Source organism: Perca flavescens, chromosome 19 (genome assembly GCF_004354835.1).
Source record: "Perca flavescens isolate YP-PL-M2 chromosome 19, PFLA_1.0, whole genome shotgun sequence".
Classification (NCBI taxonomy): Eukaryota; Metazoa; Chordata; class Actinopteri; order Perciformes; family Percidae; genus Perca; species Perca flavescens.
In genome coordinates this window covers 30,457,871-30,476,185 of record NC_041349.1, presented here as the reverse complement: position 1 = coordinate 30,476,185, position 18,315 = coordinate 30,457,871, and the positions used below count along the sequence as shown (strand labels likewise).

At 40.7% G+C, this 18,315-nt stretch overlaps 1 protein-coding gene across 2 annotated transcripts in view; it reads right to left on the bottom strand.

The window, feature by feature from the left end:
• The window catches only part of adam19a (ADAM metallopeptidase domain 19a), a 240,780-nt gene that overhangs the window by 71,259 nt on the left and 151,206 nt on the right, over window positions 1-18,315 (bottom strand). For both annotated transcript variants that reach the window (XM_028564941.1, XM_028564942.1), the window contains exon 5: window positions 15,203-15,279. In XM_028564941.1, coding sequence (XP_028420742.1) covers window positions 15,203-15,279 — 77 coding nt within the window. The remainder of the gene's footprint in view (window positions 1-15,202; window positions 15,280-18,315) is intronic.

Here is an 18,315-nt window from a genome sequence, read left to right as displayed (position 1 = left end):
TTAGGGGGTGCTATAGACCAACCATACCACTCCCAAGCCTAAATGTGAAGTCAGATGAAAGAGTTTACTATTCTGCACATGGCTGCAAAATTTTTAGAGTTTTCCTTTTTCCTGAAGTCCTCAAACAAGTGTTGATGATAAACATACAGCCTGAAGACTTGTTGTCCTAGACAACACAGCACAGTAAAAATACAATTTAAAGCATAATATTCATTCTGAAAAAGGGACTGTCTTGGGGAACATCCCAACTATGTGTGTAAGTGTAAAAGAAAAAAAGAAATAGAAAAAGAAAAGAAAAAAAAGTGTCAGGAGCGCTTCTGGTATCCTTTTAACCACCGGCGCTAATGGAAGGGAATAAAGTTCACAGAGAGGAGGAAGAGTTATGACCAAAAAAGTCATAAAAAAAACATATTCAGGTACTTAAGGTTGGTTACAAAAAGTAACTAGAACTGCAAGCAGTTATGACGGGGTCCAAGCCTCCGATGCCTGTCGCCCCTGACGCCCTGGGGAACTGCGCCACTCACCCCCGATGACCTGGGGAGAGTGCGAAAGCTGGACCCAAAGCATTACGTGGGGAGGCAAACGTTGGTGAATATCGAGAGGTGTGATCTGCAAGGTCTGCGGTACTCTGCCATTGCAAATATCCCATTAACATTGATCGAGTAGAAGGGCCGAAACTGGTCTACGTTAGATACAGCGCCCCCTAATGGCCGATCTTCGCCAAATTTGGTACAGAACCTCAGAGTGGCATGCCGAACGAGCATCACATCTACGGTTATATATTTGGAGTCATGCAGTGCAAAAATAAACATATTGAACATTATAACTCACATAAAGGACAAATTATTAACATTTCTTAAATACAGTGTATCATTCTTGGATGTAACAGTATGGATTAATTGCACAAAGACCCGGAAAAACTCTGGACTTCTAGGCTGGATGCAAAACCTTCTGTAAGGGCTAGGAAGACATTAAAGACATAAGCAGAACGGGGAGACTGTTACCATTTAGCTCCAAAAGACCGTATGTTTGTACTAGTTACAATTATAAAGTTATGAATCAGAAGTGCTGTTTGCCGTTGTATACGACGTGCTCGACCTCAGAAGGGGTAAAAAGGGACAAACTGGTCTACGGTGACTATAGCGCCCCCTAATGGCCTCAGAACGGCATGCCGAACAAGCATCACAAGTTTCGTGTTGATAACATTTACTGTGGCAGAGATATAGCAATTGCAAATTTCCCATTTAAATGCATAGTTATTGGCCAAAACAAATAAACATTGATTATAGCGCCCCCTTATGGCCGATCTTCGCCAAATTTGGTACAAGTTCTTTGCTGATAACATTTAATTTGGCTGAGTTATGATATGATACGTGTGTCGTAGCTAGCTAGGAAAATGTATTTGGTTGTCAAATGCGCATACTTTAACATAGCAAAATTCCAGCGAAAGCGAAAACCAAAACGTAATGTTAGGAGGTAAACATCAGTAAATATTGAGAAGTGTGAGCTGCAAGGTCTGTGATACATTCCCATTGCAAATATTTTATTAACATTGATTAACAGGGCCAAAACACTTATACGTTGATTATAACACCCCCTAATGGCCGATCTTCACCATATTTGGTAGAGAGCCTCAGAGCGGCATGCCGAACGAGCATCACAAGTTTCGTGTGGATTGCATTTACTGTGGCAGAGATATTGCAATTGCAAGTTTCCCATTGAAATGGATTGAGTTATTGGCCAAAACAAATAAACGTTGCCCCTAAAGGCTGATATATGCCAAATTTGGTACAGAGCATCGTAGTGGGATGTTTGAACAAGGATCTCAAGTCCTTTGCTGATAACATTTAATTTGGCAGAGATATAATAAAGTTAGTGTTTAGTAGCTAGCTAGGAAAATTAGTTTGGTCTTCAAATGCGCATACTTTAACATAGCAAAATTCCTTGAGTAACTTTTGGTCAGGTCCATCTGGAGATGCTATCTACCAGGTTTCATGCAGATCGGTCGCACGGCCTAGGATGAGTTTGAAAAAGTTGGTTTTACACATTGCGCAATATTGTGAAAAAACTGGAAATGGGCGTGGCCTATATATTAGGTGATTCAACTTGATTCAATGAACACGTGGGTTTTCTAATGTGCGATGTGTAATGTGGGAGTTAAAGATAAATATTATAGCGCCACCTAGTGGTCCACATGTGTAATTTTGGGTAGGTGTGGTCCATGACCCATTGTCTATCTACCCTGTAAATTTAAAGTTGTTCACATTAGTGTAAGTAGTAAATTTAGACTTAGATCCCATAGGCCACACCCACTTTGACCCCTCAGTACCCCTATTCGAAAAGGTTTGCCTCAGGAGTGGCCCTTCATGGTACCCATCAAATTTTGTAAAAATCGGATGAGCCGTTCATGAGATATAAACCTTTTGTACTTGTAGCGCCCCCTATTGACCAATTTTTGTAAATCGCCTGGGGGACCTTCAGAGGGTCATGGCAAACAAGAATGTAAAGTTTGGCGTTGATGGCTTTTATTATGGCCGAGATATGGCAAAGTTGGTGTTTTCATAGTTAGCTACACAAATTTGTTTGTCAGTAATATGCGCAATTTTTAAGTTTTTGTCAGGCTCATCTAGAGATGCTACCTGCCAAATTTTGTGCCAATCGGTCGCACGGTCTAGGAGGAGTTCCAAAAAATTAGGTTTTTGATAAATCACGATTTTTCACACATAAAAGTCTAGGCGGAAATGGGCGTGGCCTATATCACATGATTCAGTTGGATCCAGGAAACGCGTAGATGTATGGTTTTTGAATGTCCGGTGTACGGTGTGGGAGTTATAGGGCCAAACGCGTTTTTCCTGCTATAGCGCCACCTAGTGGTGGAAGTGGGTCAATTTTTGCACCTGAGGTCCTTGTGAACCAGGCCTGAAATTGGCCACCCCCCCACCAAGTACGGTTTAGGCTGTAGTCTGAGTTTTAGGTGGAGAAGAAAAATGATGATGATGAATAAAAATAATCCTTAGAAAAACAATAGGGTTCCACAGCCCTGCTGTGCGAACGGCGTACTTCTGCTACCGCCGGTTCTTGCAGACTCGGGCTTGGACCCCTAAATATGATGATGATGATGATGATGATGATGATGATGATGATGATGATTAGTCCTTACAAAAACAATAGGTTTCCACAGCCCTGCTGTGCGAACGGCGTAGCTCCGCTACCGCCGGTTCTTCCAGACTCAGGCTTGGACCCCTAATAAACGTGTGTAAGTGTGTTTGAGTGTGTGTGTGAGAGAAACTGACAGATTCCATCTCTTCCTCAGTGACATTGAACTTGAACTTATATTCTAATGAAAATCTTCTAGTCACAACATTCTCTCACTGAGTTTACATCCATCAGACTATCTCAATCCCAGATGGTGTTTGACCTCTGACAGGTCACTTGTGACCCATAACCCTAAACCTCTACCAGAATCCTAAAGGAAAAATGACTAGCTGAAGATTAGACTATCCTGACTAAATTTCACCTTGATGCTAAACTTTACCCTACAAAAACTCCAGCAGAGTATCTAGAAGGGAAAAGTCCACTGATCTCTGACCTCTTAAAAGGTCCTATGGCATGAAAATTTCACTTTATGAGGTTTTTTAACATTAATATGCGTTCCCCCAGCATGCCTTTGGTCCCCCAGCGGCTAGAAATGGCGATGAGGAGGTGTAAACCAAGCCCTGGGTATACTGCTCTGTCTTTGAGAAAATGAAAGCTCAGATGGGCCGATCTGGAATCTTCTCCTTATGAGGTCAGAAGGAGCAAGGTTACCTCCCCTTTCTCTGCTTTGCCCGCCCCGAATTTGGCCCACCCATGAGAGAGAGACATCATGGCTTTCAAACGAGCAAAGTGGAAGTTGGTTAAGGCCAACCCCCCCCTCCTGATTGAAATAACACATCACAACATCCACAGTAACGTCTCAAAGCACTTAAATACACTTTTACTTTGTCAATTTGTATGCACAGTATGAATACTTAATGTTGTAAAACTATGGCTAAATACCGTTTCACATTTTCACTGATCTCTTTTCAAGAGAATCAGACAACCAACCTACAACAATAATAATACAAATAAGGTTGGATAAGTAGCCTGGAAACCAGACTATGTGCAAGCCCACGGATGGCACTAAAAGAAGGATTGAGTAAATACTCAGACCTAGTAACTTCGAGCCAGGGCTTATCATCCAGCATCAGTGGCCTTATCATAAATATATCAGCAGCGCCAAGTGTCAGTACAGAAATGAGAAATGACAAAGATATATTTAAGTCATATAGACAGTGTTGCCCATTACATAGTTTGTCCACTACTGATAAGTTTATTTTTGGACTGTCAAATTTCAGCATCAAAAATGAATATTAATCACAATCTAATTTAGAGTCTAAAATGCTTTAAACCCATACAAGGACATTAAAACAATTTAAATAAACCTAGCATAACATCACGTTTTTGAATTTTTGTGTGAGCAATTATAAGGATTCTTCTATTCAGATATTCATATTCATAAAATAAAGTGTCGCTGTGGCAACAGAAATCTTGAAATGCATATGCCTTTCTTGTAATCCATCTCTGTCCTGGCACTGAAAAATAATGGTTCATACAGGCTTTGTTTTGGAGGTTTGTATGAAACCCATTTCACTTTGTCTGTGAGCATCTTGTCAGAGTTGCTGTTTTTTTCATAGCAGGCACAATAGGCACAAAGAGAATGAAATTGTTTTTTTTTGTAAATGGAGTTGGCTATTGTGTGCATCCACACAGCTGACCATATGGGCAGAATTAAGCTTGGAGCCATGCTTTTTGAGAAAAGATTTCAGAAATTATGTGTAAACCATAGAACCATGTAATTTATCCTGAGTCTATACAAAACACCTCGTTATAGCATGAAAGACGCCAGCAGGGAAAATTAGCTGGGAACTGCAGGGCAGGAGTGAAAATGAAAATACACAGAACCGTTGAGAAGACTGCAGATAAGAACAGAGATGGGTCAATACTGAAACCTTAACAAAAAGTTCTGACGCGAAACTTTGTTATTTATCCTGGCAGCGGGGGCCTCCAGTAACTGGCAATTTTTGCAATCATGAGATTTTTCTTTTGCATAATCATCAGTTCCCTGCAAGTAATGCAGGGTCGTGCAGTTTGACCATTCCAAAGAAAAGCCTCAAATCTACTGAGAAAATGAGGAGGCTCTTTGATACAGCACTGCAGCTGTACATCAATAGTTTCATCAAGGTACTTTTTTACTCTTTTTATTCTGATGAACACATCCTTAGCATATACCAGTACTAAAATTACAAAACATTGTCATTTTCACAACTCCTTGTTAAAATTCAGGACATTGTTGGTGCTGTGATCTCATAATGAGAGTGATGGGGACAGACGGTGGAGTCACACTGTTGTTTTGTGAAATATGCCATTGATTAATTCTTTATAGTAGCGCTGTTGCCGAGCAGAGAACATGTTCAAAAATGTTGGAGCATAAAAAGTGGTAGAACACATCACTCTTTTCCCCACTGAGTCACACCACATCTCTTTCATCTTTCTGCTGATTTTATTTGCCTCCACATCTTTCTGACATTATCATGTTATTATTCTGCCTCCTAAATTAACATTTAAAGTTAACACTTTAAAACGACTCTACTTCAATCATTTATGAGTGTAAGAAGAACACACATGAAATGAGAGAAGAGACAGAATGGATGGGTTTCTTTTCTTTTCAGAGCAATTCGAGTGATGGAAAAACTCAATGTGAGAAGGACAACATGACGTGTCGCTAATGTAGATTTAAAGCTTATTCTACTCTTGATGTGAATGAAAGATACATCTTGAAAGCCGAACTGTAATTTGTATTAAGGGTGGCGTAATTTGGGCATCTATTTAAAATAGATCTGTATAGATGTATCAAATAGGTAGCCTGACATGGTCCTACTCAGATTCTAGTCAGAATGTGAGTCTGCTCCATTGGGCTGTGATTATGGGGCGTGTTCCAACCGAACCAGGAAAAAAAATGCCTCTGCATTCATTGGATAGACCTCCAACCAATCAGAACAACGGAACTCAACACTGTGTATCGTCTCCATAGCAACCACTCTTTGCACAATGCATTCGTTCTAACTTCCGACTTTTAGACTTTTTTGAAGCTGGATATATCATTTGTTTCTTGTAAATATAAATGTGGATAACGTTAGTGATAGTGACAGGCTCGCTACAGTTGCATTTCTAGAGATGGATCGCCGAAAACACGTTTTATTTCTCTGATTCACGGCTTTGTTCTAGCGCCGGCGGTCCCTCTCTTCAGTCTCTCTCTATGTCTCTCCACCATATAACGCTCTCTCTCTTCAGTCTTTCTCTATCTCTCTCCACCATATAACGCTCTCTCTCTTCAGTCTTTCTGTATTTCGCTCCACCATATAACGCTACTGTGCTTTCGGGCAGTTGTTGAGGCTCCTCCGCTGAGGATTTTAAAATGAATGCCTGTCGATATCGTCTGTAACAGACGCGATGGTGGAATCTACACCTCAACAAATTCAACCCAAGCGTCCTTTGGTGAAGTGATTGATTCTGTTACTGTTGATCATCTTTCCGACAATGTGATTGGTCCGAACAGATCCTGTTCAGGCAATAATTGCTTCTCAAAGGAGCGACTCCCATAGACAGTATATCATGGACCAATAGACCCCGTTGCTCTGGACCAGTGAAGGCTATTAGAAGCACTTTTCCGGTGATGGCCAGCTTTACTGCGCAGCCTCCAACTGAGAGAATGTGACGTGAGCAACGTGTCTGAAAGTTGTAAGTCTTCTGGTAGCTGTGCCAAGAGAAATCTCAATCATTCCCAATCTTACAGATACGGAGACTGTAGGTGTATGTAAGGAGATAACATGGGCACAGGCTAATTATTGATCACTAACATGCTAGTTAACATTAGTAATTAAACCTAAACATCTCATGTAAGTCAAAACTGCCTGCGAGCTTCTCCTGTACTATACGGTAATTCCTCTACTATGCGACAGTAAGTCACTTGGTTATGACACAATCGTTAGCTTATTTTTACAAAAACGTCTGCTACGGAGCCATAACGTGAGGTACAAGGTAATGAAGCCTTTTATACATTGTCGTGTTTCTTTGGAACTAAACAATGGACAAATAGAGTCTTTAAACGCTTCAGATGTAAAGTTATTCGCAGTCAAGTGACGTAAAAAAAAAAAAATGGCGGTCAGCGGAATGCTAACAGGAGGTGATGGCCAGTTAGCAACAAAATGGCGCCATGATGGCTCGAGTTCTGAAGCGAAGCTTACCCCCTTGGCGACTCCAGACCAAACTTCCCGACCTCGAATTTTGTGGGCGGGGCTAAGTTTGGCTGGCATCCAGGCTATCAAATAGGTGTATCTGACCCCTATTTTCCACCGGGCACGTCTGTGCTGCATTCTGGAAGCTGCGCAACCCCAACGAGCAATCGACAATGCTTGATATTTCACCACCTGCGTCGCGATGCGTCCCAGAAGTATACGTGATGGTGTCATTTTTACGCTTCCCATTGTTGACTTTCGAGTTGCTGCCTCATTTGCATAAAGTTGAATCCAAGGCAACTTCATGGAAAAGAGAAACAGCCGGCTCGGCTCAACGCCTCTCAAAAGCTGACAAAAATCTTTTAAACATTGTCGATCTGAAATGAAGACAGATTCAGCAACTGTATGGCCTATTTCTCGCTTAAAATAGGAAAAACAATTTATATTTATTTATTTATTAAATAGGAGATCATACTCCAAACGAGCCGCCATTATGGTCGGTTTTGAAATCCAGTAGCAGACTACTGTGATGCCTTCGTCCAATCAGCTGCAGCCATCGTGGTTGTAGGAGGGTGTAGACTATTTTCTTTGCTTGTCAGTGGTCAGTGAAGAGAAACTGACAACTGCTGGTAGCAATCCCTTCCATGAAATCAAGGCGTGTATGGACATGCACCATGAAGTGGCTCTCCGTTCCACTCCACTAAAGATACGCGCCAGGTCTATTTTTAATGTGAGCCGCAGGGCATTAGAAAGGCAGGGCAGGAAGTGAAACAGTGAGAGCATCCAGTCAATTTACCAAAAGTCGCCTGCAAATATCGTATATAACCTCCTCTACAACACCATGGACAACGGGAGATTCATCTTGGAGGTGAAAAGACATGATACGGCACCACAGACTCTTTTTAAAAGGACAACATCAAAAAAGAGACGCCATAGAGTTTAGTTACTGCTTGTTATAGAATGTAGATAATAGCTTAATAAACACGTGATTGCTTTTTCAAGTACTTGTAGAGACAATAAAATCTCTGAGTCAGCCGGCAAGAAAATAGGGGTTATGCTTTGTAACTCGGTGGGACTCTGGTTGATCTGCAGTATCATAAGCAATGTTTAGATGTTTAAATTCAATTTTTATTTTAACTTTCTCACAGAGTTTGAGCATAAAAGTTCATTTTGACCTTGGAAACACCATTTTGACAAAACAACTCTCCAATTGTATTCATCAAAGTACTGTATAAGTGAAAAATCTTTCTAAATCTTTTAGTGGCTCCAGAGGAGGCTGTGTGAAGTCTAATTAATGTCCTCAAGTGATGTCACTTAAGTGGGTCTAAAGTCTTGTTGTGGAGTGAAGTTAGAAAGACAGCTTAGCAGACGTCTGTAGCTCCTCATCTCTGCTGCGGGCAACATACTAGCTGCTACTAGCATATTCAAACAATCAATCAATCAATCAATCAATCAATCAATTTTATTTGTCACAGGAAATCTTATGAGGAACAATTCCAGTGAAATGTAATGTAATACACCCAAAGCTGTTCTCATGTACATATAGTAATCAAAAGTAAAGTGCTGTACAGTAATTTGTATGTATTCCCAGTATTTATTGACATTTATTGACATTGACTGCTGCTGTATAAGACCACTCTGGACTGCATAGGGAGGAGGTCAGGGTGGATGGGCGGGTCATAAAACACAGGGCTTTCAAGCCGGAGAGCAGGGAAAACACAAGACTTTCACCCAGGAAAAAACATGTTTGTGTCCCAGGAGTGTTTTAAGCCAAACCACAATCTTTATTCTAATGTTAACTAATTTAGTTGGTGCCTAAACTTAACTGTCATTGCTGCATGACGCTCAACTTTTGTCGGCTAAACGCCACTGCCACGAATCCTGAAAGGACTGACAGCTCACAGTGCTCTGTACCCGGCTCCCAGGGACCTTTTGTTGGCTATAACTTTCATGTGACCGATCGTCACATGACCAGCTGGCGGTTGCCTAATTGCTTAGGATATCATACGCCTGGTGTGCATACGTTTTCGTACGATATCATATGAACCCATACAAGAGAATGTGTTGCTTGCATTGTAGGAGCCAGGTTTTGACAAGGAAGAAGAATGCATGGAATAAAATAAGATGACATCTCAGGTTCTGCTTGTTTTTTTTCACTGTCCATTGAGAGTCTGAGAATGTTGTATAAGTGTAATGCTGTGGTGGAGTACTCTATTAACTCAGCATGCACTTTTCCAGAGCTTTCAACCACATCTTAGTACTAAGGAGCATTATTCACTGATGAAGACAGTGACATAGTTTACCTTTACCTTAAATCAGTCCCTCCAGGATTTCACGGCCTATTTTTGAGTTTGTTGTGACCCAAAATGCTTGATTTTGCGGGAGCTTTTGTAAAAAAGTACGATAATAGTTGCGATGTCTTTTGTATTTTTGTTGCAATGAAGTTGCGAGAGACAGTGAAAGTTGCAAAAAATAAGTAGTTCTTTAAAAATAAAAAGGAAACTTGTTTTGGGGAGAATAAAATTACTCCGGGCTGAGTTTTCCTAGTAACCTTACAACCTTACAAGACTCAAATTTGAACATATGTGTCAGTGGCTTGTTGATCTTTACATTGTTAGTTAATTTCCTATCCTGGCCTGGGACACACATTCATACAGTTCAACTTATCATTGCACTTACAATAACGAGGGTAGCTGTCCTCAATTAAGGTCATCGTGTTGTCTTATCTCCGGTTTTTCCTGCATCCACCGTGTGTGTTTTTTTGTGTGCGCGCGTCAGTCGCAGGGGGAAGTGAGCAGCAGCCCCACCCGCTGTAGAGAGCCGACAGGATTGAAACAGCAGTCAGCTTTTAGCGTCTTTAGAGTGAAAAAACGTTACAGCGTACATTGATGTTAAAATGTATACAGGTTGGCGGGACGGTCTGAAATGTTTTGCACGGTCTTTCGTTGAATTGAAGACGAGACGTGTGACTCGAACATTTCACATAACATAACATACTGATACAAAGTCTGGCACGTGGGACTGCTGGGATTAGTTGACATCGAGGGAAACTCCGGTTATCGGTCAAATTTGCGGAAAAGTTGCGGTGATTGGTCAAAATTGCAAGTCGCACCAAATTCACGGTGATTGGTTAAATTTGCGTGAATTGTTGCGATCTCTACATCGTGAAATCTTGGAGGGACTGTAAAATTAATATGTCAATATACAGACCTTCACTCATCTCACTGTCCTCAACTCAGATCCATAGAGGAGAAGACCAGTGCTATCTGCTCCAATGTTTTAATTGATACAACCAATTGGGGGCACCAAAGTCTGAAATGTTCAAATTCTACATAGTGGCTTTAAGGAGTAACTTACTCAATCTGTAAAGCAGTGTTTCTTTGTCCTCTCTGATTAAAAGTTTCAAATTTACTTATGTTAGGGGGATGTGCTGCCCATTGATGGTTTGGAGCACATGAAGGTAATTTCTACCTTTAGAGCTAACTTTGTGTAGTATGTGATTGCGCAGTCAATTTACCAAAAGTGACCTCCCAATATCGTATACTAGCACCGCTCATAACGATTCTGATACTAAAGAAATGCCATTAAACCAGAGCACGTTTTCCTCCCATCTCCAAATGCTATGTACGCAAACACTAGTCTCGCTTTGCCAGACCCTCCTTCAAAGCCCGCTGAAGGAGGGTCTGGCAAAGCGAGATTAGTGTTTGCGTAAGCTCAGCCAGGAAGGCTATCTAATGTTACTAACTCATTTTCATTCTAATGTTACTAACTCATTTTCATTCACCTTCCCTCTCCACTCATCAGCTGATTAGGGGTGTTTACTCTTTTAGTTAAACCAACTAGATTTAGCCACAATCTCTCATCAGCCAATCACATCATTGCAGTCAATAATTAAATATTCTCCTCTCCATTGCTGTCCGCTCTCATTTCAGCGTGAATCATCGCGACCCTCCTCCCTACAGTTCATCATTTCCAGTGCCCAGGTCTGAGCTCACCAGAGCTTGCTCCCTCTTCTCATTCATCCATATCTCAGCATCCATCTTCATTTATCACCATCACCAACAGTGTCTAGACTCCATCGGGGGTATTCTACAATACGCACGGCTTCTTGACCCCTTTTAAAATATGATGATGATTTATCATTTTATTGTGCATCCAAGCTGGCGTGTGTGAGTGTGTATATCCGTTGTCTTTAAAATATCTCCAGAACTGTTAATGAGATCTACTTCACACTTGGTGGGTGTATTCCTGGCTATGTAATAACGTAGTATCACAGTTTTGAGGAAGTTTCAACATGCGACATGTTCGATATTAATAAAGTGTGAAACTTTTTTTTAACGATACAATGTAAAACTGAACTGACCCACATGTGCAAAAGACGTCACACGTAGCACGCTGTAATATGAGCTTCTGTACCGCCGTAGGCTAACAGTAGTGGGCTTATTGACAGTGGCTCACCCGCTCTGACTGCGCTCCACTTTTTGCTGCTACCAACATTACATGATTTTCAACAGTAATGTAATGCTGGATGCTAGTTTAATGAATAATAATGAATATTATTTTAATTGTGATATTTTGTGAATATCTGAACAATATCTGAGCAACGTAACCAGTAACATTTATCTGTCAGGTAAATGCAGTAGTACAATGTTTTCCTCTGAAGTAGAAGTACAAAGAAAACGTTTTGAAAGGGCACTGCACTAGTTTTATTAACAAGAAAAGATATAGAAAATGTGCTTGTACTCAGCGAACTCCAGGACATAATTTATCCATCTATTAATGTACTACAACATCAATGAATGAACGTCAAAGGCTTTTGTTTTTCAGTCCAAGAACAAACTTGTCTGTCTCAGCTCACACTGGGACTCCATGAATGACTGGACATTTAGAACCCATTTACATTCTGCTGGCTTACAGATCTCTATTCTCCCCCATGTCTGCTCTGTTTCCATCAAAGCTGCTGTCAACAAGCAGCATCTGGCTACCTTCCCAGATCAGGACAGAGGGACTGAAGAGTGCAGACGGACGTGTCAGCACTGTACCAGCCTCTATCAGATAGAAAAATATAAAGATTTTCTTACGAAAAAACTTGCTCAAACTCTTCTCTGTTTAGATTTATGGAACAGGCTTTGAAATTAATACCTACTAAAGCCCCACTGAGCTGTAACTTGATGTCTCTTTTATTGGATCAAATTCATGAATATATATTTTTGGGACACACATCCTGAGGACATGCAGCATCTTTGCCAGGCGAAGGCTTCATTCTGAGCCTTCAATATGAAAGGCGTTCCACATTAAAACCTGTCTGAGGCTGTGAAAATTTAAGACTTTTAAAACTGCTGCCTGGATCCCCAAAAAGGATCAAATTATTCATTTTAATAACAATGTGAAGGAAAAAAAAGAGTTCTGACAGTGCAAGTTGAACTTTCTGTTATGAGAAGGTGTTTCCAGTCTCAGTGGCATTAAAGGCTCAACATTAAGCTGCACAATAATACTTCTTTTGACATTCAAATAAACAAATACCTTTTCTGTGTCTACAGGCCTAAGTCCAAGTGAGCCAGCTGTAGTATAATTACCAAGTACAGTAACATCGGCCAAATATACACACCCCTAATCATATCTGATAAGGATGAGGTTCAATAGTTATTAAAAGTAAGTTTTCTTAGCTGCGACCAAAACAATTATAGCTTGCTTTGTATAAAACAGTGGTTGGCGTATTTTGTAGACATAGTTATGCTTGAGCTCTCTACAGCAAGTATTAACAAAGCCAAATCATCAACTACAGACCTATGGAAAAACGCAGCAGCACAGGTATCAGTCCAAATGACCTCAACATCACAAGAAGTAGAGGAAAGCGACTAGGCAAGGTGTGATTTCTTTTTTTGTTTTTGTTTATTTGTTTGTTTTTGTTTTCTCGAGACCACAGTGGGTGGGGGGTGGGAGAGGATTGTTGTTCTTGTTCAGTTGTATTTGTCTGTTCTGTATGTTTGAAAAAATATAAAAACAATAAAAAGTTGATCAATATAAATCCCTGTGGTTCCACTGAGTAGCCTCCGAGGGAGCATTGCCCCCGGATAGCGCCACTGGTGACCAGGATAAAGGCCAGTGGTTCCTCCGGCTACGCGGGAGAACAGTCGGTGACCAACCCCTGTTGGTCAGTGCAGCCCTATTGCTCTGGCGACACTCTTTGGTTCGTAGTTTATTGCTAAAGGGACCATGAGTACGACACTTCAACTGTCAACACGAACTTTAACAGGCCTGCAACGGGGGTTTTATTTTATTTTGCCAGCTTTTGTATGTTATATCTTTACATCGTTACTGTATGTTGAATTACCAGTTATCTCAGGGGTGTTTAAGCTACACTGGTTATACAGCAGGCTTAACAGGTGAGAACCATACCCTACGGCCCAGGTTACACTAACACTCTTTTGAGGCAAAAGAGGGCTACACATGTGTTTCCCATTCATTTAAATAAAGTCAGATGTGTGGCCAGGATAGATCAGTCAGTAGAGGGGGCACACATATACAGAGGTTTATGCCTCAACACAGAAGGTCCAGGGTTCGAGTCCGACCTGGGACAATTTCCTGCATGTCTTCCCCCTCTCTCTCCCCTTTCTTTTTATAAGACTAGTGCTTAGGGACCGTCTACAAACTACAACACCGAAAAGAGATACAACAAAAGTATTTATTAATTTAATGATTAAATAAGGTAGTGTCTTGAAACTTACCTCAATTATAACTTGTCTCCTGCTTGTTGTACTACAGCACTTACTTTTAAAAAATACGTTAAATTATTAAATATTGTTGTTGTATGTCTTTTCGGTGTTTGTAGACGGTCCCTAAGCACTTGTCTTACTAGCGATAGCAGCAGAGAGTAGCAGACATCAGGCAAGTGTTATTTAAATAAACTCCTGGTGTACTTACAAACTTTCCAATGTCTTGTTTTATGAGTACAGAACCTATTTGTACTACTGAAGAAGTTTGGTACCATTCCGGGCATTATTAGTGGGGTAATTTACGAGATACACCTTTGGTTCCATTAGCACCTGCACTAAGCCATTTGGCTGATAGCGCTAACTCGCCCAATGTTAGACCAAGGGAAAAAAGCTTCTGGGGGAGGTGTTTGGCTCGAGGTCATGGGGCAAAGGACCCTAGGGTGAAATTACTCCGAACCATCTCTTTAATCTCACCGCTCTCATAGCATCGTTTCCAGCAGCAGCAAGCAGCTTGTTTTCAGTGAAAAAAACTCTGATGAAGCCACTGTACATTACCTACTCAGCAGCAAACAGCAGACAGATTCAGTTAGAGACTAGCTGGTGAACACAGTGGAGACCAAAACGAGTCAATATTGGACTTAGATTTATCAGGACACAAACACAACTCCAAATGAATCACAATGTTGCTCTGTGCCTGCTGGATATTACAGAGCAACATTATTTCAAAGCACCACTGTGCCTAAGTACAGCCTCACAGAACTGCTAGCATGGCTGAAGACTTTGTTTTCAATATTTTGGGGGCATTTTGATCAGTGGCAATAGAAACAGACAGGAAACATAGGGAGTTGAAAATTAGCATCTGCTATAAACTTTTTATGCAGCACTTCAGTGACAAGCTTTGTTTTGACACTATGTCTGTTTGCACTGTCCCTGTCAAATAAATAAATAAATGAGATGGGACATTGCAGTTATATGGTATATGTCTTTGACCACCCAGAGAAACCAGTTTACTGCCTACTAGAATGAATCAAATCCAGCATTTGAATCAGTACTAAATACAATATGTAACCTACTGCAATTTGTCTGGGTCAAATCAAATCAGTGCAGCCTTACCTAAACTGGTAACATAAATAACAAAAAGACACTGTAACAGTGTTTCCTGTACAGTACCTGACTCCTGAGCAAGTGCTGAGAGCTACCCAGGAATCTGGATGTCCTCTCACATGGCCATGGTAGAAGCAGTGGTCCTGAAACAGAAAATAATTGCAATCAATACTTAATATGTATCTGGAGGAAAGCTTTAAAAGCTATGACAATGTTTATGCAGAATGCCTCGGGTGCAGCCAACGATGTATCAATCTGCTGGATTGACTCAGTGGTGTTAATGTCCCTAAAGCAGGCCAAATGCTCCAGCTCCAGCTGCCGGTAAAAACACTACCCACTGGGTCTAAACAATAGACCGATTAATACAGCTCTGCTTGACGCATACGAAGGCTGTAACTTTGCCACTCAAACATCCTGATGAGGATTTGAAATTGCTTGCAACAAAAGAAGCTGAATTTGAAGAACGTTAATAATAAGAATGCAGGCTGCTCGGGTGTGTGATGGACCGTGTGTGAATTCAAAGCTGTTCAAGTGGCATTGAATGCAGACTTAGAAAGACAATGTTTCCACACTGCCTTCATCAGCAAAATCAACGTGTTAACAGAATTTATACTATGGTCTGGGTAAATACTTGTCCTCTGAAGAGGACAAGCTGCAAGAAGTAAGTTGCACTGCCCCTCTGAACTGACTTTGTTTCCCAGCGAATATTGTTCTCTCACATCTTGATTACTAGCCATATTTCCATCTAATTGTCAAGTGAATTTTAAGCGAATTTTAAAATGGCGCAAAAAAGAAACAAAGCATCAACTCCTACACAAAGCGTAATTTCGGCTGGCAATTGCGCACCGCAACTCCACTACAGACCTTTTGCCACAAGTGCCGCAGTGGATGGGACCCATTTCCCGATCCTTCCCCCATCCATCACTATAGTCATGCGAGTTACATGTTCGCTACGTTACAACTTATTCGGCAAAGCTGTTTACATCTCCCATTTTGCGCATTAACTCTTTTTCGAAAAAGGCAAAAACCACCTTGAGCGAGCGTAAAAACCTTTTTGCGAATTTGAGGATGTTTTTTTTTTTTTTTTTTTAATTGTGCCGTTTCCGTCAACATTTGCTAATGCAATACTTCAAAATGCGCATAAAAATACGTAGATCAAAACACGACTACTGTTTAGGCCACTACTTCCAGCCGACAGTCTTGTTGTTAAACCTACTGTCACATTATATTTACTGATTGCTGAGCAGACCATAAATATCTCTCGTTGCTAAGCATGGCAAGTCGTATCCAAGGTCTGTCCTATTTACTAGAGCAGTGCTATATATATATAGCTATATTCTACTTGTCTTTTTGTTTAATTTATTTTCTTACTGACCATATGCAAACCATTAAACCTTTAGGCCTACATTTTTCAAAATAAGTGACAGAAGTTACCTTTTGTGCTTTAGTTCCCTGCTGTACTAAAACATTCCGAACTGTGACTGTAAACCAGATTTTGTGTACTGTAACAGGTTTCATGCTTCTTGCGGTCGGCCCAATCGGGGCGGCGCAGAACCTTAACAGGGGCTTTTACTTTGAAAACTGTTAGGAAGCGCTACTAAGCCCTTTTGTCACACTTGAGCGTGAAACCCATAAAATAAAATAAAATGTACCAGTCCTGATGCATGTACAAACCATCTGGTTGTTCATACAGATTGCTGTCAGACTAGCGGTCAGAGCAGTGGTCAGAGTGGCTCTAAGAACAGACTTCTTCTGTTCTGTAGCCAATCATTGCAAGGTAGGTAGTCTGCGAAACCACGTATGTGTTGTGTCTGTTTTTCACATAACTTAGTCCAGAAATTGTTCAAAGGTGTTTATAATATTGTTCATGTTTAACATAAGAATTCACCTGTTTCAATTGACCTGTGACTTAAGACAGGAGGTGTAGTTTTGAACTCGAGTTTTGCGCAAACTGCGTTTGATGAAGTCACGCATCTGACAAATAGGGGAGGGGGTCTGCGGTCTCAGAGGGTTAGGGGATTTATTTTATTTTTTATGTTTTTGTCACACCTTGCTCAGAGCTAACAGTTCACCCTTTACTACATTTTTTTTCAGCAAATTACGGTAGGGTACTCGAGACATGCATGCGTCTACATTTTGAATATGGCTGAGCTTTCAATCCTTTCAGTTAACATCAGGGGGCTAAACGGGCAGATCAAATGAGCTAAATTCCTGGACTATTTAAGAAGGAAGAACATAGATGTGGCGCTCATACAAGAGTCACATTTACGTAAAAGAGATGTAAATTGTCTACAAAATAAATACTTTAAGGTTGCTGCCTCATCTAGTGACGACACCAAAACCAAGGGCTCCATTGTGTTGCTGTTGCGGAAATGCGCACTCACTGTAGACAAAAGCAATAAAGACTTATCAGGCAGAATATCTTATATATGTACCACAATTAGGAGTAGGAAAATAGCCTTTGTTTCGGTATATGCACCGTCTACATATGATGAAAACTTTTTCCCGCACCTAACTCTCTCTCTCAACGAATATTCACTAATTATAGGGGGAGACATGAATGCAATACTAGATTTAAATCAGGATAGATCAGGGTCAATCACACCAAAGCCCAGAAACGTATATCAGACGTGTTCAAAGCAGTTGTGGAATCCCACCATCTTACAGATATATGGAAGATGCACAATCCTACTAGCAAGGACTACACCTTCTTTTCCACACGTCACCTCACCCACTCTGCATTGATTGTATTTTGTGCTCCAGTGAACTTAAGGCAATGCTCCACATGATAGCAATAGAACCAGCAATTCTGTCTGACCACAATGCGCTGATAACCACATTCTGTTGTGATATGTTAGGAAAAAGATCTAGGAGATGGCAATTTAATAATTCCCTTCTCCAGAACACAGCTTTTGATGCAGAATTTAGAACCAAACTGGCTGAATTTATATCCATTAATACCGACTCAGTTCCTGATCCCGCATATACAGTACAGGCCAAAAGTTTGGACACACCTTCTCATTCAATGTGTTTCTTTATTTTCATGACTATTTACATTGTAGATTCTCACTGAAGGCATCAAAACTATGAATGAACACATATGGAATTATGTACTTAACAAAAAAGTGTGAAATAACTGAAAACATGTCTTATATTTTAGATTCTTCAAAGTAGCCACC